Source organism: Temnothorax longispinosus, unplaced genomic scaffold, assembly GCF_030848805.1.
Source record: "Temnothorax longispinosus isolate EJ_2023e unplaced genomic scaffold, Tlon_JGU_v1 HiC_scaffold_43, whole genome shotgun sequence".
NCBI lineage: Eukaryota > Metazoa > Arthropoda > Insecta > Hymenoptera > Formicidae > Temnothorax > Temnothorax longispinosus.
In genome coordinates this window covers 89,293-113,298 of record NW_027270264.1, presented here as the reverse complement: position 1 = coordinate 113,298, position 24,006 = coordinate 89,293, and the positions used below count along the sequence as shown (strand labels likewise).

Below are 24,006 nucleotides of genomic sequence, written 5' to 3'. Positions count from 1 at the left end.
TCTAAAACAAGGTACTATTGACACAAATAGATGACAGTATGCGGATCTGTCAAATGTCGACATGCAGACCAGGAATCGGAAACGTTGCACATCACCCCATGTTGCACATCACCCCACACAACCCTAGTTCTGGACCTGTGTTATGCTGTCCTTTGGGATACCTATATTATCGGTGAATCAATCGCTGTTCCGCATGACAATTTTTCAGCGTAGCGGTTACTTAGCTGTTCGAGAGGCTTTTATCCTTTTCTAATTAATTTTTTCATTTGTCCAAGATGATTTTCGAAAGGAAATGCACTATATGTGTCTAAAAAACCAAGATTTCTAACATCATCTGACATATGGATCAAACCGTGAACATTGTGCGATATAAATTAATTCCCATATAAAGTTCCAAACAATGCCACGAATTGTTTCAGAAGTGTTTCAGCAAAGTTTATTTGGTCAGTATTTTGTGTACACAGTAACCGGAGAGCGATATGCAATTTCATGAAGTGCTTGTACTTCGTTGGCAGAACATTCTTTAATACTATAATACCAATATAAAGTATAAACAACCGTAGTTCTGTAGCCTTCTAGTGAGATATATTATGAAGACCACGTGGTTTCCGTGTAAATTCTACAGGTATATATGATCGTAAATCGTTGAGCGCATTAAATATTTTGTAACTTAGGTGTCGGAAAAGCGGACTTTTTTTTAATAGGTCTGTTTATCCATAGCCGTATCAATTTTTTCATCACGCCAATACAACACAAATGCATATATTCCACTGGAACCTTTGAAACTAATCTTATATTTGGTATTTCAAATAGAATACTCGTGCCAGTGTGGAAGTCTTCGTCAAGCTGTTGTTCGAAGCTTTCGTCGCTTCTCTTGGGACTTTCAATGTCTGGGAATGTTATACGGTTCTGGTAGTATACCCCTTCCGTAGTGCATTTTGAGCAACTATTATACCCTGTATGGCCTTTTGTGTAACATATAAATGCTTTCGCCGGAGCGTCACAAACGATCAAATGTATTTCAACAGTATAGTGAGCGCCGTGATACATCATTCCTGAATTCACAAGCTCTTTGGCTTCATCCAAAAAGCGTCTGAGAAATAGATTGGCCGATGCTGGTTTGCGTTTTCCGTAATAACAACTAATACAGAAAACGTACCTTGTGGTGACGACACGCGCTAAAATGGGCCAGATTTGATCGGAACCTGACTTCGAGATCGGGATGCCATCTGTTGCAATTTGTAGCAAAATAGTTGAATCTGCCATACGGCTATGCTTATTCAAAAACTGTTCGATTCCACGTCTGAGACCAAAGTGGCAATAAGTGCCAGGCTCCATTTGATCCACACTGTTCTTCCTAGGTGTCGGTAGCAGTGTTTTCGCATTTTTGGGTAGATCTCCATGGCACGGATGCGTCCTTAGAAGCTTTAACAAACTGTCAACACTGCTATGCGGAACAGAATTGTTTATGGCCCATTTGGCTACAGATGCTGCGGAAAATGTATTCTCAGGCAGATCCAAATCTGCTGTGTGGACACCATCAGGGACTTCTTGAGTTAATGCATTATTTTGTTCCGTGGTCCCCACTTCCCTATTTTGCAGTGCAATGTCGTCAATGATGTCAACAGACATATGTATGTTTTCATGTTCATTATTTCTTGTATCAATTAGATCTTTATATGTTAATTGTAAGTCAGGCGGGAGTTTTGTCAGAACAGAAGATCGGTCGCTATTTGTATTTAACGTAGCTATTGTATTCTTTTCTTCGTCGATTACGAATACTTTGGAAGTATTTGCCTGATAAGTCGCAGAGTTCTTTTCTTTTTGGCATAGTTACTTTGAGTTAAAACTGTAATACCAATTTCTAAAAAATAATTTTGTATTGTATTTTCACCTCGGTCTTATTATGAAATAGGAAGATTAAGAAGCTGTTAACTCGTAAAAGGAAGTGCCGTAGACAAAAATAACAATAAAGTCACAAATTTATGAAACGTTCGCAATAATTGCATTATAAAGAATTTGATATTTATGTATGTCACATTTGATTTAACATAGAACACTTTAATAATAAGCTCGGTACAAATACATGATTTAAAAAAATGAGTTATTAGTAAATGTAAGAAACCAGTATAGTTTACACGAGAAGACAGCTCCAATAGTTTTCAGCAAGATCAGCTAATTATTTTTGTAATTCACCATATCACTTATAATTTTTATATCATTTTTTTATATGGACGATTTATTGAATTTTCTTTTACAGAAACATTTTAAATAATAAAAAAAACAGTTCTATTACAGGTGGGGTTCATCGAAATAACCATTTAGCAATAAGCTTATTTTTTCGTACGTTTCAGTGTACCAAATTAATGGAGCTAAATCACCCTAATCTACTTGCAAAAATATTGCGTAAATGTTGGAATACAGAAATTCTGAATTAAAGATCGACCACTAAAGTTATGGAATTATTTCATCAGAAAAAATAATAATAAGAAAAAATTTAATGTAAAAGTTATGTACAGTGAGGTTTAAAATAAGATTTGCTGTATCTTATGTAATGAATTTTCATGCAAAGTGAGACCGTCCAAATATTAAGATTATAATATAAATATACAATAAGTGAAAAAAGACCGATAAGTGAATAACACCACTAAGCGAAAAGAGGCCTTTTCGGTCATAGCGGATCATAGTGCCTGTTACGGATAGGTTCAGAGAATCGGGAATGGAGGACGGGCAAAAAGCCAGTAATGATAGTAAACGGTTGAAGTTTATACCGAGCTTTAATTGTAAAATATTACGTCGAGTCGGGCGGTATTTTAACAAAACTTTGGTTCGGAGGCGCGAAAGTACGACACCTCGACGAGGCTTAGAAAAACTCTCAGGCACCGCTCGGAGCACGCGGCAGGATGTACTCGACGTGAGACGATGAGGCATGCGGAATTGAGCGTGACCGAGAGCTGTGAGTTTCAACTTCGTACTAAATTCGACGACAGGGCCGACCGACTCCTGTGGTATGTGCGAGTACTGCCGAATCATCTTCCCGCGGCGTGCTCCTTGCATGACCGTCGCATAAACATCGCGCGGTTCACAATAACCCGGGAACTCGCCAAATATCCGAGTTAACCGTTCGTCGTCTTATTCCGGAACATACCGCCCGCCTCGAATGATTACATTCGACATAATAAATAGCCGGTTTCGAAATTCGCAGTACAACATAATAGATCGCATAACGCTATTTCACACGCGATGAGTTACAAAGATTCGGAATCGGTTCCGCCCGCCGAGGCCGAACCTTGAGCGGTAGCGGTGTTGATGTCGATCGGGAGGAAGCATAATTTGACGATCGGTCGCTTATATTGCGAGCGCGCGGTTCGCACGGTGACAACCTGGATGAGGCCGTCATCTCCGGGATGACACGCAATGATGCGGCCGAGCTCCCACTGACAGGGAGGCGCGAGCGCGTTACGCAGGAGCACGAGCTGACCTACCTTTGCAAGTTTGTGCGCGACCTTCCATTTCGGTCTCTGCTGCAGAGTGAGCAGATAATCGTTAGACCACGATTTCCAAAACTGTTCGGCGATTCTTTGGAGCAATTGCCATCGCGATAATCGGGCTTCGTTGAGCTCGAGAACGCTGGGCTCTGGAGTTGAGAGCGGAGGCCCTCCAATCAGGAAGTGCCCGGGGGTTAAGGGATTGTAATCGTCCAGGTTGTCGGAAACGGCCGCTATCGGGCGGGAATTTAAACAGGCCTCAATGCGACAGTGGACGGTGGTAAGCTCCTCGAAAGTGAGCGTGTAGGATCCAATGCATCGTTTTAGATGATATTTCACACTGCGGACGGCAGCCTCCCATAACCTCCCGAAATGCGGAGCGGAGGGCGGTAGGAAATGCCAGGTTCCGCCCTCGGAAGCCAGGTGATTTAGGAAGTTTGGATCTTCAATGGCGGTTTGAGCGGCGAGTCGCAGCTCGCGATCGGCACCCTGAAAAGTCGTCCCGTTATTGGAATAGATGGACGTTGGAAATCCGCGGCGGGAACCAAAACGGGAGAAGGCCGCGAGGAAAGCGCTGGTTGAATAGTCGCTGACGAGCTCAAGGTGGATCGTCTTGAGCAAGGTGGTCATACAAATAAACACCGAGATGTACGCCTTGGTGGCTTTATGGCCGCGACCTTTAGTGGTCCGGACAAAAACGGGACCAGCGTAGTCGACTCCAACGTGAGCAAACGCGCGGACGGAGCGAGTTACTCGGACTCGTGGAAGGTCGCCTATCAGCTCGCTCGGGACGGTCGCCCTTTCGCAGGTACAGACGACGCACTTATATAATACAGCACGGACGAGCGATCGCGCGCGCAAGATCCAATATTTTTCGCGAAGCAATGACAATGTCAATTGAAAGCCGGCGTGGATCGCTCGCAGGTGAGTGTCGCGAATGATCACTCGGACTAAGGGGTGATCTTTGAAAATAATCGGGTGACGGACTTGTTCAGCGATGTCCGCGTGGCGGAGTCGGCCGCCGACTCGGAGAAGCCACTGCTGATCGAGATCTGAATGTCAACGTGAAGAAATTCAAGCAAGCGCGGGTAAACGGCGGGAGTAACTATGACTCTCTTAAGGATACCTCACTTAAGAGAGATACCTCACTTAAGAGAGTCTGGCTCTCTCAGGCCCTTGATTCTCATACGAGTCTCTTTGGACCTGGGGTCAGAGAAGGTCTGGTACTTGGGCTGGTGATGCGAATACATAGCCTTTCCCAGTCAAGTCATACCAACCCACCTCCACGAGGTCTCGCTGGAACGCTGTGTAAGGTGCTGCTTCGGTTCGGTGCGGCTTGGTCCCATAGAGCTTGCTCTGGGTCCGACGCCGTCCGACCGGTATGCGTGCTGCAGTAACCAAGTTGGTGGTATGGCGACCTAGGTACGCCCCGAAGGGCCTGTAGCGATATGGGCCCAAGTACCGATGTCCATGGTGAGTTATGGGGCCAAGAAAGGGCACGGTTACTTGGGGAGCTCTCGGCTGTCAATCCGTTTGCTCCCCTACACGCAGTAAATTTATGGAAAGTTCACGTATAAATGTCAAACCCCCGGGTTTCGGATGGCCGGGTACTGCGTGCAAGATGCGCAAGCGATAGTGCCGTTGGTGTGGAGGTACCTGACGGGGTCGTAGCTGGCCCGTCACGTACTAGGAGTAGAGCCATGTCCGATATCACAGAAGGGACAGAAGCATTTGGCTGTAAGCTTTGTCTAAGGTAGTTCGGACCATGCGTGGTCTAAGTCTGCATGTTACTAAGGCCCACCCAGTGGTGGCCAATAGCGCGGTGGATGTCGAGCGCGTGAAAGCACGTTGGTCAGTGGAGGAGGTCAGGCTCATGGCTCGCGCTGAGGCTTCAGCCACCTTAGCGGGAATTATCTTCATGAATTATCATCTGCAGGATAAGTTCCCCCATAGGAGTCTCGAAGCTATCAAGGGTAAGCGTCGACAAGAGGCTTATCGCGAGATGGTTAGAGTCTTTTGCCAAGAGCTGTAATTGCAAAACGCGGTTGGCATCGATGAGGGCGATAGGGACGGCGCGATGATAAGAGCTGCTGCCGGCCCTGCGACCATAGAGTCTGACACAGTGATCCAAGCGCACATCAGCCTTCCCCTGAGCAAAGATCTCAGAGGCTGCGGGACATTATCAACCAGCTCATAGAGCAGAGCTCAGCGTCCCGTAGCTATCAGGCTGATACTCTTGTGGGCATCGCGAGAGATGCTCTACTGACGGGGGTGGTCGACGTCCACGCCATCGAGAGATCTTGATCTTCCCGCCGTCAGCTGTGCGCCCTCCACGGCGCGCCTCGACGAAGCAGCGCAATCCTCCTAACACAAAAGAGAGTAGGAAGCAGAAAAGAAAGAGAGAATATGCACACGTGCAGACTCTCTACAAGAAGAGCCCAAAGGCCTGCCTTTCGCACGTCCTCGAAGGCGGCTCGGAACGTGAACGACCGTCCGCTGTCGAATTCAACGGGTACTGGCGTCCCGTAATGGAGGCGTCCAGTGGCGCAGATGGAGACATGACGGTCTTGCGCGAGTCGTACGGAGAGGCGGGGCAGGTAGCGCGTACTAGCCGGAGCCGTCCACCGACAGCCAGAGGGATTTATCTCGAAGGCCTAGGTGAGGGCGCCGCCACTGGCCCAACTCGGGTGGCGGATAAGGCCTCGCTCTGGGCTCCTATAAAGCCTATCGAGGTTCGAAGGATTTCAATCAAGACTGGTACAGCGCCCGGATTGGACCAGATTACGCCGAGGATGTGAAACGCCGTTCCCCTTGTTCTTCGTGCGCTTCTGTTCAATCTGCCGCTCCTGGCAAGAACGGTACCCTCGTCGATCGCCACAACAAGAACTGTATTTCTGGAAAAGGGAGGGATGTCTGACCGGCCATCACCGGCGGAATACCGACCTCTCAGTATAGGATCAGTTGTGGTTAGACACTTCCACAAAATTCTTGCCAAACGTTTAACGGCCCTGGACGTGTTCGACACTCGCCAAAAAGGTTTTCGGCCGGTGGATGGGGGTGTGAGAACGTCACAGTCCTGTCCGCCGTGCTCGGTGATGCCCGGAGGCGGTGTCGGACACTATATCTGGCGTGCGTTGACCTGTCGAAGGCACTTGACACGGTCTCGCACCCAGCTATACATAGGACTCTCGAAGAGCTGGAGCTCCCTTGGGAGTTTAGGGAGTATATCAGGGCCGTCTATTCGGATGCGCAAACGGTGATAGGATCCGTCACCGGTAATGTATCAGCCATCAAGATCGGCCGTGGCGTGAGACAGGGTGATCCGTTATCGCCGCTACTGTTCAATCTGGTCGTGGATGGAGCACTAGCAATTCTCTCGGAGGATGTTGGCTATCAGTTGGGAGACGAGCTGATCAGCGCCTTGGGCTACGCAGACGACATTGTGCTCCTTGCCTCTACCAGGTCCGGTCTGCAGGAGAACTTGACACGGCGTCAGGCTGCTTTTGCGCGCAATGGACTAACAATTAACGCAAAAAAAAAACAGGAGTGCTGTCCATAGTGGCGTCCGGTAAAGACAAAAAGGTGAAGATTGACACAACACCGTACTTCACCGTGGGGGGAGCGCTGATCCCGCAAAGATCCCCTGTCGATATTTGGGCGTACCTGGGCTGCATGTATGAAGGTGCTAGGGAATTTGCTAATAATCCGCCTCTAGCTCATTCCATCGAGCTACTCACTAAAGCGCCTTTGAAGCCGCAACAGCTACTGAGGCTCTTACGTGACTTTCTCCTGCCACGATATCATCACCGTTGGATAGTGGGAACCGTCACGGCTAAAACGTTGAGGGGCGTTGATATTATGGTACGCACGGCCATTAGACGATAATTGCGATTTCCCCATGATGTTCCTGCTGGATATTTCATGCGCCGATACAGAGTGGCGGGCTTGTTTTGCCTCTACTCAATATTTTAATCCCTATTTTGAAGTTTGACCGATTGCAGCGGTTGTGTCGCAGCACTCTGTCCGCGGCGCGCGCCGCCGCCGAAACCACATTTGTGGCTAGGCGGCTGGTTTGGTGTGAAAACCAAATGCGTATCCGGAGCAACAGGGTGTTTACGACCGCTGAGCTCAAACAACAGTGTGCAGCCTGGTTGCGCGAGTCGTGCAATGGGAACGGGCTTAGGGAGGCGGAAACGTCGAAGCTGAGTTCGTATTAGGTGTCGGCGGGAGCCGACCTCATCCCCGGAGCCGACTACGTGCACTATCATCACATACGGGCCAACTGTATTCCGTCTAGAGCGAGTCTCCCGAGGTCGTGATGGGCGCGAGGTTCGCTGTCGTGCTGGTTGTCCCGATATCGAGACACCGGCGCACTGCGTTCAGCGTTGCTTCAGAACGCACGGAGGGAGAATCCTACAGCATAACGACCTTTGTCGTCGAGTCGGTGGCTTCTTTCAGCAGAAGGGATGGCATGTCGATGTGGAGTTAGCCTACTCGACCTCTGCCGGCCTGAGGCGGCCCGACCTGACCATTGCTAAGGGTGATGAGGCAGTGGTCGTAGACGCGCAAGTAGTATCCAGCGAAACTGCGTTAGAGGTGTCACATAAGCGCAAGGTGAAGAAGTACCGATCTTGTAATGATCTAGTGGACCGGGTGGCGGAGCGCACAGGGGTGCCGCGTAATAATGTCCGTTTCACCGCCATTACGATCTCATGGCGAGGTGTCTGGAGCCCTAGGAGCGAGGGGGAGCTGCGTAGTTTGGGCCTAACGCCTGCCCAACTGCGTACGCTCACGACTCGTGTCCTCTGGGGCTCATGGCTAAATTGGAAGAGGTTTTAACGGTATAACAACCTGTTATGTGCCGGGGCGGAACGCAACCGCGATTAGTGGTGCACGTCGGGGTGGCACGTAGAGTTGGGTGCCTCCGCATCAGCGGACGAGTGAGAATGTGAGTGTGCATGATTAGTAGAGTGAGAGCTGCTAAACAGCTCTTTTCAAGCACTTCCAGGGTGTTAGCTGCGAACACCGACAGTAATCGCCTTGCAATATCGTTATAGGTTCAGAGTGATCGTGCATTATTGCGGTCGTTTTGCCTTAAACGAAACAAATAGCCAAATGCCTCGTCATCTAATCAGTGACGCGCATGAATGGATTAACGAGATTCTCACTGTCCCCCAAAACCAGGACGGACAAAAACAGGTTGACAAAAATGCGACGAAAACGGAAACGGCTAACTCGGATACGGACAAGACAGACGGGCAAAAGACTGCGACGAAAACGGTGACGAATGCAAATGATGGGCAGAAGTCGATCACGAAGGCAGTGACAGTGGCACTGACTAAGATCAACCAGAAGGGCTCGGAGAAGCCACCCTCTCAGGAAGTATTGAAAAAGTGGGCGACAAAACAGGCGCTGGACGAAACAAAGACGGTACCGACGGACGAAGAGAGCGAGACGGTGGGTAACCCACATGATCGTACATTCTCACGTAGTGGGTTGCTGGTTAGGACCCCACCTGGCTCCTAGACTCCCATAAAAAACACGCAGAGTGAGTCGAATGGAGCAGTGGGAGGGGTTATGGCCCGAGAGGCCGATAAGCAGCGGGCGAACTCGGCCCTGCTCTTGCTGGGCGACGAAAACGAGGCCGGTACAGGTAGCGAGTCGGACGAGGATGACGTTTTTGTGGGTGGCGATGCGGCAACTCGAGAGGAGTTGGCTGCTAATACGATGCACGGTGTCAGACTGAAGTTAGATAAAATTCTCTCTGACCCGAATGCTAAGTTCACGAAATCGGCGGGACAAAAGATAGCGGCGTTGTTCAACGAGGCTAACAAGTTAGTTATGCAGCTGGGTTGCGACAACTCCTTCCTGAGGGGTCGTCTGGCGGAAAGGGTGGTGGCAAATCGCCCACCGCCGGTGGCACTGCCGCCACCTGCAACTTTTGCGAAGGCGGTTGGTAGGCGAGAGATGTTACCTGGTCATAAAACCGGCCCGGGAGTTGCTATGGCACCGGCAACTAAGAGGGGGAACGGACCGCGTGATAGAGACTGCTCGGTTGTTGTGGCGTGCGGTGCGGACAAGGTTAGGTCGGTAGATGAGATTAAAAGGACGCTACTGAAGGCAATAGATCCAGTAGCGTCAAACATAAGGTTAGAAACGTAAGAAAAGCCGGGGATGGTAGGGTGATGCGCACTCGAAGGCGGATGCGGACAAAATAGTTGCCAATCAGGCAATCAGGGAAAAGGGTCTTATGGTGGCCCGTCCGGCTGCTAGGAGGCCTCGTATAATCCTGTACAATGTGCCTAGTGATATGGGAGTCGATGGTGTCAGACGTGCCATAGCAAGACAGAACCCAGAACTCATGTATGGAGTAGAAGCTAAGGTCTTCGACGAAGAATGCGTATTTAGATTCAGGCTGGGTAAAGGGAACGAGGAAACATGTAACTGGGTATTGGAGGTGACACCCGATATGCGAGGGAGGTTTGTGAAAGCATCTAGAATATACGTGGGTTGGCGAAGTTGCAGGGTCGCCGAATTTACAGCACCAACCAGGTGCTTTAGGTGCCTGACTTAGGCCACGTTGCGAGGCACTGTATGGCAACGGAAGAGGTATGCTCCCACTGTGGTCAAGGGGGGCATCGGCGGGATAAGTGCCCGAATACAGCTGGGCCGAAGTGTGTGCTGTTTGTAAGAGGCGGGGGAGACCGGCTAACCATGCGGTGGACGATAGGGGGTGTCCCTCATACGCGATAGCAAGGGAGAGGCACGCTGGCACTGTCGACAATAGCTAGGCAGGACTCGCAGGGTGTCTCGAATATGAATGTGGTGCAGTGTAACTGTCAAAGGGCGTATGCGGTTATGTGTGACCTAGGTGAAATGTTGTGTGAGCGTCGAGTGAGTGTGGCACTGCTGCAGGAACCGTGTGTGAAGGATGGAAGAGTAGTTAGACTCCCGCTAAGAATGGATGTGATCGTGAGTGAGAGTGAATGCATTAAAGCAGCAGTGGTGGTGAATGATCCCAGTCTCGATGTGTTGTGTGTAAGGGAGTGCTCGGACGAGTATGGCGTGTGTGTGTGTGTGTGGCTGAAGGAAGACTTCGGCGAAATGTATGTGGTGTCTGTGTATTGCCGGTTCGGTGAGGACATCGAGCCGTACCTGGCGTACATGGACACAGTGCGAATGGCAACCAGAGGAAAGCGTGTGCTGGTGGGTATGGATGCGAATGCCGTCTCTCCCTTATGGTACAGTAAGGGTAGGGGCGGCAGTAGAGAAAGTGAAATGCGTGGCAGAGTGCTTGAGGAGTGGATTGTTGCGAATGGTATGATTGTGTTGAATGAGCCGAGCGAGAGTTACACGTTTAGCGGACCCAATGGGGAAAGCGACATTGATGTGACTCTCGTAAGCGATGCGTTTGGGGGGTGCCAGTTTGAATGGGGAGTTAAGAGTGATTGGGGTATCAGCGACCATAATGTGTTGCTGATACGTATGACCTATGGTGAGAATGCTGAGCGGATGGAAGGTATGCGTAGATGGGTGTGTAAAAACGTGGACTGGGAGGGTTACATGAGCGATCTAGTGGAGTATGCGTCGGAGGATGCTGTGAATGTGATGGATGACTGGGACGCGGAGAGCTTGGCGGAGCGCGTCACATCATGGATCCCGAGGGCGAATGATAATAGAATAAAAAGGCGAGTGTGTGGGGTTGCGAGGAAGCTTGTGTGGTGGACGGATGAGCTTGAGCGCATGAAGAAGGATGTGAGGAAGTGTAGACGTGCCTACCAACGAATAAGAGGGAAGATAGAAATCGAGTGGAAGGATGTCTGAATGCGTACAAATGTACTCTCAGAGAGTACAAGAGAGCGATATAAAGAGTGAAAGAGGAGAACTGGAGACAGTTCGTGAGTGATAAGGGAAATCGGGATCCGTGGGGTGATGTGTACAAAATGTGTATGGGTAAGTACGAACGAGACAGACTGAGTGCCATGAAGGTGGGTGACAGGACAACGAGTACGTGGAAAGAGAGTGCGAATGTGCTGCTAGATCGCTTCTTCCCGGACACGAAAATGGATGATGTACGACTGGCAGAGAAAGAGATGATTGAAAGAACGTTCGAGTGGAATGAAGTGGATGTGGCTGTGAGGGCGATGAAAGTGGGTAAGGCACCCAGGGTTGGATGGAGTAACGGCGGAAATGTTGCGTGCCGTTTGGCGCGCAATTCCAGGATGGTTGAAGAGAGTGTATGATGTGTGTCTGAACACCAATCGCTTTCCAGAGGTGTGGAAGAAAGCGAGAATGATTGTACTGCTGAAGTCCCCAGAGAAAGTGCGGTCGGACCCCGGGTCATACAGACCGATCAGCCTGTTGTCTGTGCTTGGGACAGTGTTGGAGCGACTGATGGTAAATAGGCTGGAGCGATTGATGAGTGACAGAATGTGTGAGGCACAGCACGGGTTTGTGAAGGGACGTTTGACCGAGAGTGCGTGGAATAACGTGCGTGAGTGCGTGAGTGGGTCCGGGTACAAGTATGTGTTGGAAATTTTTGTGGACTTCCAGGGTGCCTTCGACAACCTGGAATGGCCATGTGTGATTGAAAAATTGCGTGAGGAAGGATGTAACGAGATTGGGTTGTGGGAAAGCTATTTGATGAGAGACAGGCATGTATGATGGGAACGAATGACGAAGTATGGAAGAGGGTTCGGCGGGGTGCACCGCAGGGGTCCATCTGCGGCCCAATCATTTGGGATCTGCAGATGGACAGACTCCTGTGGGAACTCCGCGGACGAGGATGCAAGGCGACGGCGTATGCCGATGATCTGTTCGTGCCTGTCGAAGGACAGAGCCGGGCGGATCTGGAGAGAATAGGGAACGAGTGGATGAGGATAGTGAGCGAATGGGGTGCGAGTGTCGGTGTAAAAGTGTCAGAGAGCAAAACAGTCATGATGCTCCTGAAAGGGAATATGTCGGAAACGAGACACTCGAGCGTTAGTGTGAATGGAAAGCATGTGAGGTATGTGAAGTGTGTGAGATATCTGGGTGTGTGGGTGAGCGAGCGAATGAACTTTAAGCCGCACCTGGAGCGTATGAGACAGAAATGTGTGAGCGTAGTGGGAAAGTTAAGACGAGTGATGAAGAGTGAATGGGGATTGCGAAAGAGAGCATGGCGTGTGATTTATAAGAGTTTGGTAATTCTTCAGTTTAGCTACAGCAGCACAAAAAACGATGAATTTAGGCTTATTCGACGCGTTTTTGGTTTGAGGGTTTGTTTGCTGCGTGTGTTATGTATGGTGCGAGCGTGTGGTATAAAGCCATGGGGTACGGATATGCGCGTGTGGCAATTAATAGATACCAAAGAGTGGCGATGAGCGCCTGTTTGAATGTCTGTAGAACGGTCTCCACGGAGGCCATGCAGGTATTGATGGGTGGTCTTCCGTGGGACCTGGAATGCGTGAAAAGAGGTATGACTGTAAGAATTAAGAATGGCTGGAGATTGGGTGAAAGAGGTATTATGAGTGAAGAGGATGTAAGAACGAGAGATGTGGATAAGAGCTTGGAGTTGTTGAATGCTAGGTTGTATGAAAGATGGCAGAGTGAATGGGACAACAGTGCGAAGGGACGATTGACACATGGCTTCATACGGGATGTGAGGTTTGCCGAGGGTTGTCTGGGATTTGAGCCGAGCCTATGGCTCGGCTATATCCTGACGGGTCACGGCAGTTTGAATGAGTTCTTGCATAAAAAGGGATTGTCTAAGACCGAAAATTGTGCGTGTGGTGCTGAGTGCGAGGATTGGAAGCATGTGATAATGAATGTGAAATGTATGAGGACATCAGGAGCTTAAACGAATGGGGAGTCAGGGTGAGTGAGGATGGTAGAGTGGATGTGAGCGAGGTACTGGAGCGAAAGGAAAGATATGAGAGTCTGAGCAGGTTTGCGGCATGTGTGTTTCAGAGAAGAAAGAGTGGAAATGCGTGAGACGTGTGAATGCGGCTTACCAGTGCCGGGTCTGCAGGAGACCCAACTGGGAGCAATTTTCGACTGCGAAGATCCGACCAGTGATCTAGACTGGTACCACGGGGACCGCTCGCCCAGGGAGCTTGCTCCCGCCGGTCGCGGGTAGGACCATCGTGGTGGCAGTGGTTAAGCCAAATGCTGGCTAGGATACCCGAGTTCACGAACTTGGGTGTCCGACGGGTGAGCTTGCGTCCCAACAGCTCGGGTGCTAGCCTGCTTAGCTGGTAGAGCGTGGATAGTCGCTCGCCCGACCAGTGGGTTGCCACGGGATCCTGCAATCCTGCGGCGTACTGGTAGTACCGACCTCGGTCGATACGCGCTGATTGGGCGTATCCCAATCCCACGCCCATGGGGGCCGTGTGGATAAGGCTCTACGAGCAGGTGCCGCACGTTAAACAAACGACATATTCTGTCCCTATCTACTATCTAGCGAAACGGATTGAGGGGGAGGAGAGGGCTAGAATTCGGAACGCGAGTCGATTTCGATAGGGACGTCAACTCAATCGGAAACGCGTCGTTTTGAATTGACCGCAACCAAAAAACTTCTGATGCATTCATCTCAATTGAAGTTAGGCTGTCGACTCGGGTCGTCGATGGGGAGACCGCGCGTGCGGCTGGTTGCCGAGCTCGGATGCGCGTGACAAATCGTAAAATGTAAGCCGTGACCCGCAACAATTTTGACCACGAAGAGTAGCGTTGCGATAAATCCCAGGAGTTTACAGCTGTCGTCGTGTGGACTACCGCGTGACGTGACCGTTTCTCGAGAGCGGTACCGGGTGGTAAATGTTGGTCGCTCGTCGGCCAGTGCTCTTCTAGTTTGGCGAGCCAGGAGGGGCCGACCACCACAGGGTATTTGACGCGAGCTCCTCGGGAGATATTCCGCGCGACGCGCAATCCGCCGGATTTTCTTCCGTGGAAACGTGATGCCAGATTGCGTTGGGGAGCAACGTCTTAATCTCCGCGACCCGATTGGCCACGAAGGTTTTCTAATAGGCTGGAGTGCGACTCAGCCACGCTAAGGTGATGCGGGAGTCAGTCCGACAGTGAATTGTTGTGGTTTTTGCGTCTAGATCGAGCGATGTGCAAATAAAATGCCGGAGTCTGGCGAACAATAGAGCAGCCGAGAGTTCGAGTCGCGGGACAGTCATCGTCTTGATCGGAGCGACCTAGGATTTGGCCGCCAGCAGGGTGACGGTGATGGCACCATTCACAGCGATGACTCAAAAGTAGACTACGGCGGCATACGCCTTGGTTGACGCGTCGGAGAATTCATGCAGCTCTTGATGGAGCGAGTGATGACTCTGAGTCCAACGTGGGATGGATACGTTCTCGATTTCCGGGAGTTGTCGGTGATAGTGTCGCCACATCTCGAGAAGTTCGAAGGGAATGGGTTCATCCCAAGAGCATCTTGCCGCCCACAGTTGCTGCATTAGAATCTTTGCCCGAACGACGACGGGAGCGGCCCAACCGAGCGGATCAAATAGGTTTGCGATGTCCGATAGGATCTCTCTTTCGTTTCTGCCGGAGTGGTTGACTGTTTACTTTAAATTGAAAAACATTGCGTTCGGGCTGCCAGGTTAGGCCGAGGATTTGTAGCCTTTCGTCTTCGCGTATGTCTCGACTTAGGGCAAGGCCGTGGTCGTGCGGGTCGATGTCGTCGAGAAGTTCGGGCGAATTGCTGGCCCACTTGCGGAGAGTGAGCCCTCCTTTGTCCAGGAGAGCCACGACTTGTTCGCGGGTTTGACGAGCGAGGATTTTGTCATCGGCGCCGAAAGTATAATCGTCGATATATCTTTGCGTGTGAGCACAGGTACGGCAAGCGGGTAGGAGGCTCCGTGGTCGCTTGCGAGCTGAAGTGTGGACCTTATAGCTAAAAACGGGGCGGAGGCCGTGCCATATGTAATTGTACACAATATATATTCTTCTAGAGGGCCGGCAGGATCGGGCCGCCAGATTATCCGCTGATAGTAGCAATCGCGAGGGTCTACTCGAACCTGCCGGTACATTTTTGCTACGTTAACGGAATAAACGTACCGGAAAAGGCGCCATTGCAGAAGAATGGCGGCGAGATCTGTTTGGAGTTTCGGACCGACTAGAAGGTGGTCGTTAAGAGACGTGCCGTTGGAAGTTCGGCTGGACGCATTAAATACAACGCGAATTCGGGTTGTGGCGCTGCTTTCTAGGAACACAGCGTGATGCGGAATGAACACGATTTGTGACGGAACTTCGGGTTTCTCATGATCGGCAACGCGGCGCATGTGACCGAGATCAGCGTACTCCTTTAAGAAACGCGTGGTACTCGGCGGCGTTCGACGGTTCGCGCTTAAGACAAGCCTCCGTACGAAGGTAGCTTGAATGGCGGTGTTTCGAGATTCTCCGATAAAGATTGGAGGCCCGTTTCGAAACGGAAGTCGCACGACGTAACAGCCGTCCAGATTCCGATAATGCGTGCGTACAAAATGTTCTTCACAGAGTTGTTCCTCGGGGGTTAACCTAGCCTGGTGGGGAATTTCCTCCACCTCCCAAAATCGCCGAAGGTTTAGGTCGAGATCGTCATCCACGGAAACGTGATGCGCTTCAATCGGATGGTCGCGTCGCGCCTGTCCTGTTGGCCTGGAAATGATCCACCCGAGCACTGTGTGTTACGCTATGGACTCGTCCGCGGTACCTTTACGGACACCCTCGAGCAGTAGTGAGCCGAACAGGTCGGCTCCGATGATGATGTCAACGGGCGCCGATGAAGCAGGATCGCGATCGGCTAAGTGAAGGCCTTTCAAATGTGGCCATTGATTCTGACAATTCAGCTTATTCGGCGCGTATCGTGTAAGCGATTTTAAAATTAAGGCGTGAGTCGGATAGGCAGGGGTATCGGAATGACTCGGAGTTATCGTTATTAGAACGGTATGTCGAACGGAGGTACGCGTATCTCCAATGCCAGTTACATTAACGGACGCGCGAGTTTTTGAACGCAGAGAGTCTGAGCTAAGTTTTCAGTCATTAACGACGCCGCAGACCCTTGGTCGAGGAGGGCGCGGACGTTTGAAATCGACCGTGACCGGAATAGACCCTAATTTGTGCGGTGGCGAGGAATATTTGCCGGGGAGGCGCGATGGCCCCGGCGACGAGGTGAGAAGCGACGTCGGCGCTGGCAGGTTCAACTTGCGGACTTGACGAGACGCATTCTCGTCGGATTGTGTCGAGTTATCAGGGAAATTTAGCAAGGTGTGGTGCTTTTTTCTGGCATGTTTTGCACGATCGGGAACTCGTACATTCCTTCGCTTGGTGTTTTGAACTAAAGCAGTTTAGACAGCGCTTGAATTTTCGAACTAACTCATATCGTTGAACTAGCGTTTTATTTACAAAACTCGTGACATTGGTAGAGAAGATGTGATTCGGAGCACACAGGGCACGACAATTTTGAGGCGCTAGCGGTATGCGAGGCGATCGCTTTGGACTTCGCTTTTGTTTTCGCCGCAGGGTCGTTCGCTTTGTCCGCGGCGAACGGCAATATTGAGTCGAGAGCGCGGACGCGGGGACTCGAGGAACGCATCGAAGTCGGCATAAGTCGGATAGTCGACACTATGCCCAAGTTTGAGCTCCCATGCTTCTCGCGATGATGTATCGAGCTTTTGCGTGATAAGAAACACGAGAATGTCGCTCCACTGTTCGACCGGACGCGCCAGATTCTTCAACGCGGCAATCGCGGCATTCACTCGATCTCTTAACGCGCGCAATTCTTGAGCGGACTTCGCGGTTACTGCAGGCAAGGAAAACATTTTATTAAGGTGCGTCCTGATCAATCGGCGTCGGTTTTCGTAGCGGGACGAAAGAATCTGCCACGCGACGGCGAAGTTCTCGGAAGTTAACGCTAAGTGTTCTATAGCGGCGCTCGCTTCACCCTTCAAACACGAGAACAAATGATGCAATCGCTGCACATTCGACAAACTGGTTTCACCGATAATCATAGAGTAACGATCGCGGAAGCTCTCCCATTTTTCGTAAGATCCGTCGAACGTTGGTAAGGTGACTTTCGGCAGATTCAGCGCTGAGTGAGACGGAAAGTCGGAGTGACCGACTTACGTTGGCTGGAACAGTGTCCGGAGACGAGGAACCCTCGTCGAGCTTTTGTATAGGTAGTCCAACGCTCGATCGTAGGCATTTTCGCAGGTCACGAATTCAAGGCCGGCAAAGTAGGGGTGTGCCTCCACGGTCTTGGCATCGGCGATGACCCGGAGCTTGGCGTCCAAAGTTTGACACTGCTCGAATCTCTCCTTGTCGTTTTGATTTGCGCCTTCGCGGCCGCATACATCATCTTGGAATGTCCTAGCTTTTTTAAAGTTTGCTATGGTATTCGTTATGGAGCTGATCAAGGAACGCTGCTTGAAAATCATCTCCTCGAACGACGACATCTCGGCGAACACGGCCAGTCACAACGATGAACCAATCGAAACTTGGCGACGAGTCACTACCGTTCCTTGTTCCACAAAAACCTCAATCCCGATCCGGCTCGAAGGACCAATGTTACGGATAGGTTTAGAGAATCGGGAATAGAGGAGGGGCAAAGAGCCAGTAATGATAGTAAACAGTTGAAGTTTATACCGAGCTTTAATTGTAAAATATTACGTCGAGTCGGGCGGTATTTTAACAAAACTTTGGTTCGGAGGCGCGAAAATACGACACCTCGACGAAGCTTAGAAAAACTCTCAGGCACCGCTCGGAGCACGCGGCAGGATGTACTCGACGTGAGACGATGAGGCATGCGGAATTGAGCGTGACCGAGAGCTGTGAGCTTCAACTTCGTACTAATTCGACGACAGGCCGACCGGCTTCTGTGGTATGTGCGAGTACTGCCGAATCATCTTCCCGCGGCGTGCTCCTTGCATGACCGTCGCATAAACATCGCGCGGTTTACAATAACCCGGGAACTCGCCAAATATCCGAGTTAACCGTTCGTCGTCTTATTCCGGAACAGTGCCCGATATTTCTATGTAAATTAATAAATACATTTTTCACAATTAATGAATAATTTTTTGCAGTGTTTTAAGATGCTTATTAGCATTATTATTAAAAATTGACGATTAATTTAATTTGTGATATTACTATTCCAGCTTCAATTTAGGCTTGTGTTTTGAGTCCGACAGCAATCAGCGCGCAGTTTATAGAGCTGAGAAATGTATTTATTAATTTACATAAGACATATTAACGGTCGGAAGTGTCCCTACCCGATTTGGATGCGCTTTCGATATGTTGTTGAGCATCAAAAAATATTAGACTCGTATTTTTTTTGCGGCTATCTCGACGTTTAGGGGTTGAAACAACCCCTAAAAAATAACGACCGATTTGAATGCGCTTTGAATATGTTGTCGAGCATCAAAAAAAACATTTATACACGAGTTTTTTTTTGCTGCGTATCTCGACGTTTAGGGGTTGAAACAACCCCTAAAAAATAACGACCGATTTGAATGCGCTTTGAATATGTTGTCGAGCATCAAAAAACATTTATACACGAGTTTTTTTAGCTGCGTATCTCGACGTTTAGGGGTTGAAACAACCTTTGAATATAACGGATTTTATAGTTTTTAGCGAATATCTTCGAAAATATAAGGCGTATGAAAAAAAGTTTGGTACAAAAGGTTTATGGCTTTTTGTGCTCTTTACAATGTAATCAGGTTTTTGAAATTTGTCACATTTTTTAATTTAACCCCCATTTCCACCTATTATTTTTGCCAAATATAACAATTTTTTCAACGCAAATTTAAGAGCGTCAAATGCCAAATACATCCATGTGTATTTTTATTATGATACCATTATTAGATTTTTGGCAAGACGAGATGATATGTGGTACAGGCGTCGCGCTGTAGGTAGGTTGCGTTATTTCTGTTCAGTGTTGCGCCGTACGCTTAAAAATTTCTATTTCAACTCCGGATGACCGAAAGCGCTAATGCAAATGCCAGCGCAAGGCGCTGACAGCGAGAGGTTAACGCTATTTCGAGAGTCCTGGACTAGCAACGAAATGTCGACTCCGACATTATAAATATCGCCGAATTGTAAGATCGGGCGGGCAGTCGCAAATCATAATCTGAACAAACACGTGCGTCACATTAACCGCTACAATAATATACTATCCTGGTTACGGCACAACAAAATCAACAACCAAATTCACGCATTTGAATATCATTTGCTTGTGTCATAATTCCGAAAAGCAAGCATTTCAGATCATAAGTCTGAAGTGTAAAGAACTGTGTTGTACGCTGTCGTTTTGTGAACATGTAAGTGCATTTTTATTGTTAAGTCTTATTGGTTTCTTACGCTTGTTACTTTTTTTTGATATTGAATATTGAATATAATTTTTATTTAGCTCTTACTCAATTCTTGCTAGATGCGCTATGATTAAGTAAACCTTTTTCGCTTAGTTATTATAAAAAATATAATTAGTGAATCTAAACCTTATTGGCCTGATGCCTCTTCCACTGTCATATAACCTGATATCCATGTACAGTATTGCAAAATTTATGGAAGTAATGATAGATTTAATTTTTTAAATTATTACAAAAATAATTTCTGGTTGCAATTATAAAAAAAATTTGGAAACTAAAGTAAGAAACGTAATTAGGTGTGAACACGGTTATGAAAAATAATAATAAAATCTGATCAACTGGTCAGTACGACAAAAAAAATGAATAAAAATAAAACATCTTAATAAAAACTGCTGATATTTATTTAACACAGATTTGCAACGCAATCGTACCTTTTAGGGGATCGCAATTTCCTATTGTTATAATAATGATAATCCTTGTATCCTTGTGTTGACTATAAATGCTTGAAATACGAGTCCAGGTCAGATAAAAAAACTTGTCACTTCTCACAATGTCCAAATCAGTCAAATACAGAGGATAATATATTACATATGCAAGATGGTTAAATAAAATAAATATGTCAAAAAATATGTAAATGTAATTGACTACATTAGCCTCTTAATTCACGACGGAGACAGAGACATGATTAGTAAATACGAAAGCTGAAGAATTAATACGATAATACAATTAAAAAATACTAATAGTTCGGTAATAAGATTATTTTATTCTTAAGAAATATAACCGACCAGCAATCTGAATCATATGACCCAAATATTTAAAGATTATTTATGCTAACAATCGATACGAAAACATCGCAATAAATCTTGTGAATGTATTTAGTGGTTCTATGATTCACTAGAATTCTAGGCTGCTTTCCACTTATCGCTCACAACGCTTGCGAGCATCATTTCGTCCTTGTTTAACATTCGATAAACAACAAGGATAAAATGATTACACGAGCGTTGCGAGCGATAAGTGGAACGCACCCCAGAGTTACCTTAGCACAGCAGAATTCTCTGAATGAAGTAATCAGTCCTTGAAATAAGGATTCTCTCGATTTAGCCACAAGGGTCTCGTGTACCGACTCTCTCTCTTCGGGTGGTAACACGAAGCACGAAAAGTAATGTTCCAACTTGTATCGCACTGATAGGCTGATTCTATCGTAACGTCTCACGCAGGAGAACGTTGTTAAGCGGGGCGACTCTCGCAAACAAATGAACGCTAGACGAACCGCAAGCTCGTACATGTACACTACGCGCACGCGTCGTGTCACGCGTCGCCACGCGTCGCTCGCGTGATCAAGATGTGATGCGCAACACGGTCTGCGCCGCGCGCGCGTAATGCCCGTATCACACTATCGATTGGCGATTGCGTCTACGTTCAGAAAGTAGCTGCTGGCGGTTGCGATTCGCGATTTCCGTTCTGATTGGTCAAAAGACGTAGACGCAAACGTAAATGCAATCGCCAATCGCTAGTGTGATACGGGCATAACAACCACCGCAGGTGGCAGCTAATACACAATCCCTCCTCTTTATCTTTATCCATTTTTAAACAGAATGATATATACTCACAAAATATTTGAAATCAAAAAAAGATAATCGAAAAAGCATATTCACTGAGCAGTACGTATATGCAGAAATAAACAAAAATTCGCGAGTTGTCGCGTGCACCGGTAATACGTAATACGATTATTATTTAGTTTAAGGGGATCCTAAAGCCGTCTGTAATACCGGCTTTTTTTCTTAGCACTAATATTTTAATTGGCTTTATAGAAATGCAAAATTCTTGTCTAGAATTAAAGTACGCATCAAAATCTAGGTCATGGTGATCGAATTTATATTGAAAACGAGAAAAAAATTAATATTTTGTTAATTTTTGGTATACGTGACGACAATATTTGCTTTGTACAAAAATTCCACAATAAATATCCACAAAATTAGACCGGCATGACCTAGGGACAACATTTAAGAACAATATAGTGCAATTAGATCTAAGATTGAAAGCCTAGAAAAAAAGATTAATGTATATAACTTTTATATGTGCAAAAGCACATTAGGTTGACAGGATAAGCATTGCGTGTGGCAAGAGATGGCGCAGCAATCGAACAAAGACAGATGCCTTTCATTAGACAAGGACAGATATAGATATATGACATAAAAACAGGATTAGAAATGTTGACATTACCGACGTCGAGGAAGTTCAGCCTTCACTTTAGGATCCCCTTAACGAAACTACAAAACACATAAACAGACCACAATTATATCAAAAAATATAATTACAATTTCGGCGTGTTTGACTATTTGTCGCTAAAAAGTACAATTTATTATTTAATGGCTGCGGTGAGAAGTCAATTTGTTCGAAAGGGAGAACAGAGCTCCGCGGTCGCATTCAGTTAGTCTAATTAGTCGAGTATCTTAATTACTTTTTGAATCTATTATTCCATTATTCTAATAATTTTTTGATTAATTTTTTCTTATTCACGATCTATTAAATCAAATTTGCTAGTTATTTAAATAAACTCGTCAAAATGCTAAAAAAATATTTTGCGTTTTAACACTTTGCGACCGCGGATAATAATTCTCAAACTCTGACAGATGTGCAGGCGATTGAGACTTAACGTGCAGGCGCTTGAGACTTACCGCGAGCGCTATCGTTATGTCGATATTCTATCAAACAAGCCAATCTCGAGTTTTTGGCATTTATATTTGGTCCCGCAAGGGCTAAAAGATTTTTAATAATTAAGAAAAAAAGATAATTTTATATTAACGTAACATTACATTTAGGGCAAGATTCCGATAACCCTGGCGCCTTAATTTGACGATGGTTTCTGGTAGTATTTTTAACACTGAACAAAAAATTATAGGGCTAACCGCTCTGGTTTTCAAGATATACAGTGTTAAAGTTAGTAGGTAATATAGGCCGGTTCTAACTCGGGGATCTGAGGGGGGTGAAGGGCGAGAGGGAACCGCGGGGAGGGGCAAGGGGGGGAACCGCGGGGAGGGGGCGGGGAGGAACCGCGGGGAAGGCGAGGAAGTCCGCGTTCACGTTTATATTGTAAAAAATTGCTTACCATCGCTGGATACCACCTCCCGGCTCTCAGTCACCTTCCGCACTGTGTGTGACACTGAAGCCGTCCGCTAAGACGGTGCGCGCGCAGCTGCTCGGCCAGCCCCGGGTAGTGTTAAAGCGACTCTCCCTGGAGGAGTTGCGACGCGCAGAGCGGACACCAACGCCGCTACCTCGAGACGTCGAGGGACGCAGCGCATGGGACATGGTCCCACGCACCCCGAGCGGCGTGATAATGCACCAGGCGGTGCGGACGATGACGAGCACCGATCAATGGGGCTCGCCGGAGGAAAGGGAGGCGATCAGGCAAGCGGCCGAGGCGTTTGGCTGCGCTTTTCAGGTGCAGCTCACCCGAACCACCGTCCAGGAGACGGTGACATTGACGGCGATGCCGCAGCCCGCGGCGCAGGACGAGCCGGACGAGGAAGAGTTCCGGAGCATTTCTTCGGGGGAGGACTCCTTGGAGGACTAAGAAGATGCCCCGGCCTAGGCCAGCCCTCCCATAGCGCTCCGATGACGGATAACGATAGGGAGCCCAAGCCCCATGAAATTATGTTTAGTTTTCCCCTTTATTGACGAGTAAATATGTTTATTTTGTTCTGATCCGTCCGGCGCAACTAGGTTAAGCTAGTATTAAGGTTTGCGACAGCGGTCGCCGAGCAGCGGCTCGTCTAATAGATAAGTTCATTTCCTTTCCCGATCCACTTTCTATTTGTTTAGTTTTTGCGGCAATAAACTGCCCGGCCCGACCTTGAGATATCATTATTTTTTATTTGCTTTGCGCGTGGATCGCGGTCACGCGCGAAAAAGCACGGCGGTCGAGCCACACACAATCTTCAGAACGGGGACACCTAAGCCCGTATTCGCACAAATCGCGGACTCTAGCGGAGCGGATAACGATACAGGATAGCGCGGTCATCGGTTACCGGAAACGTACGAGCTGCGCGAGTAATAGTCACATGGTCCGAACCGCGAGGTCCCAAAATAGCGGACCAGCGAGAGAGCGACGCGATCCGGTCACCAGGTTGCAGAGTGGCGAACCGTGGTAGCTAGGTAGTAAAACCGCGCGTGCCGTGGGATTAATA

The 24,006-nt window shown here is 48.2% G+C and overlaps 1 protein-coding gene across 1 annotated transcript; it reads right to left on the bottom strand.

The window, feature by feature from the left end:
• Positions 1–3,248: 3,248 nt before the first annotated feature.
• On the bottom strand, positions 3,249–4,118 carry LOC139824545 (uncharacterized). Its single transcript, XM_071797081.1, has one exon. The coding sequence runs from the start codon at positions 4,116–4,118 to the stop codon at positions 3,249–3,251; it is 870 nt and encodes a 289-aa protein (XP_071653182.1).
• Positions 4,119–24,006: the final 19,888 nt, after the last annotated feature.

What these genes read in the sequence shown, in the direction of transcription:
- LOC139824545 (XM_071797081.1), bottom strand. Translation starts at nt 4,118, where the DNA reads ATGACCACCTTGCTCAAGACGATCCACCTTGAGCTCGTCAGCGACTAT.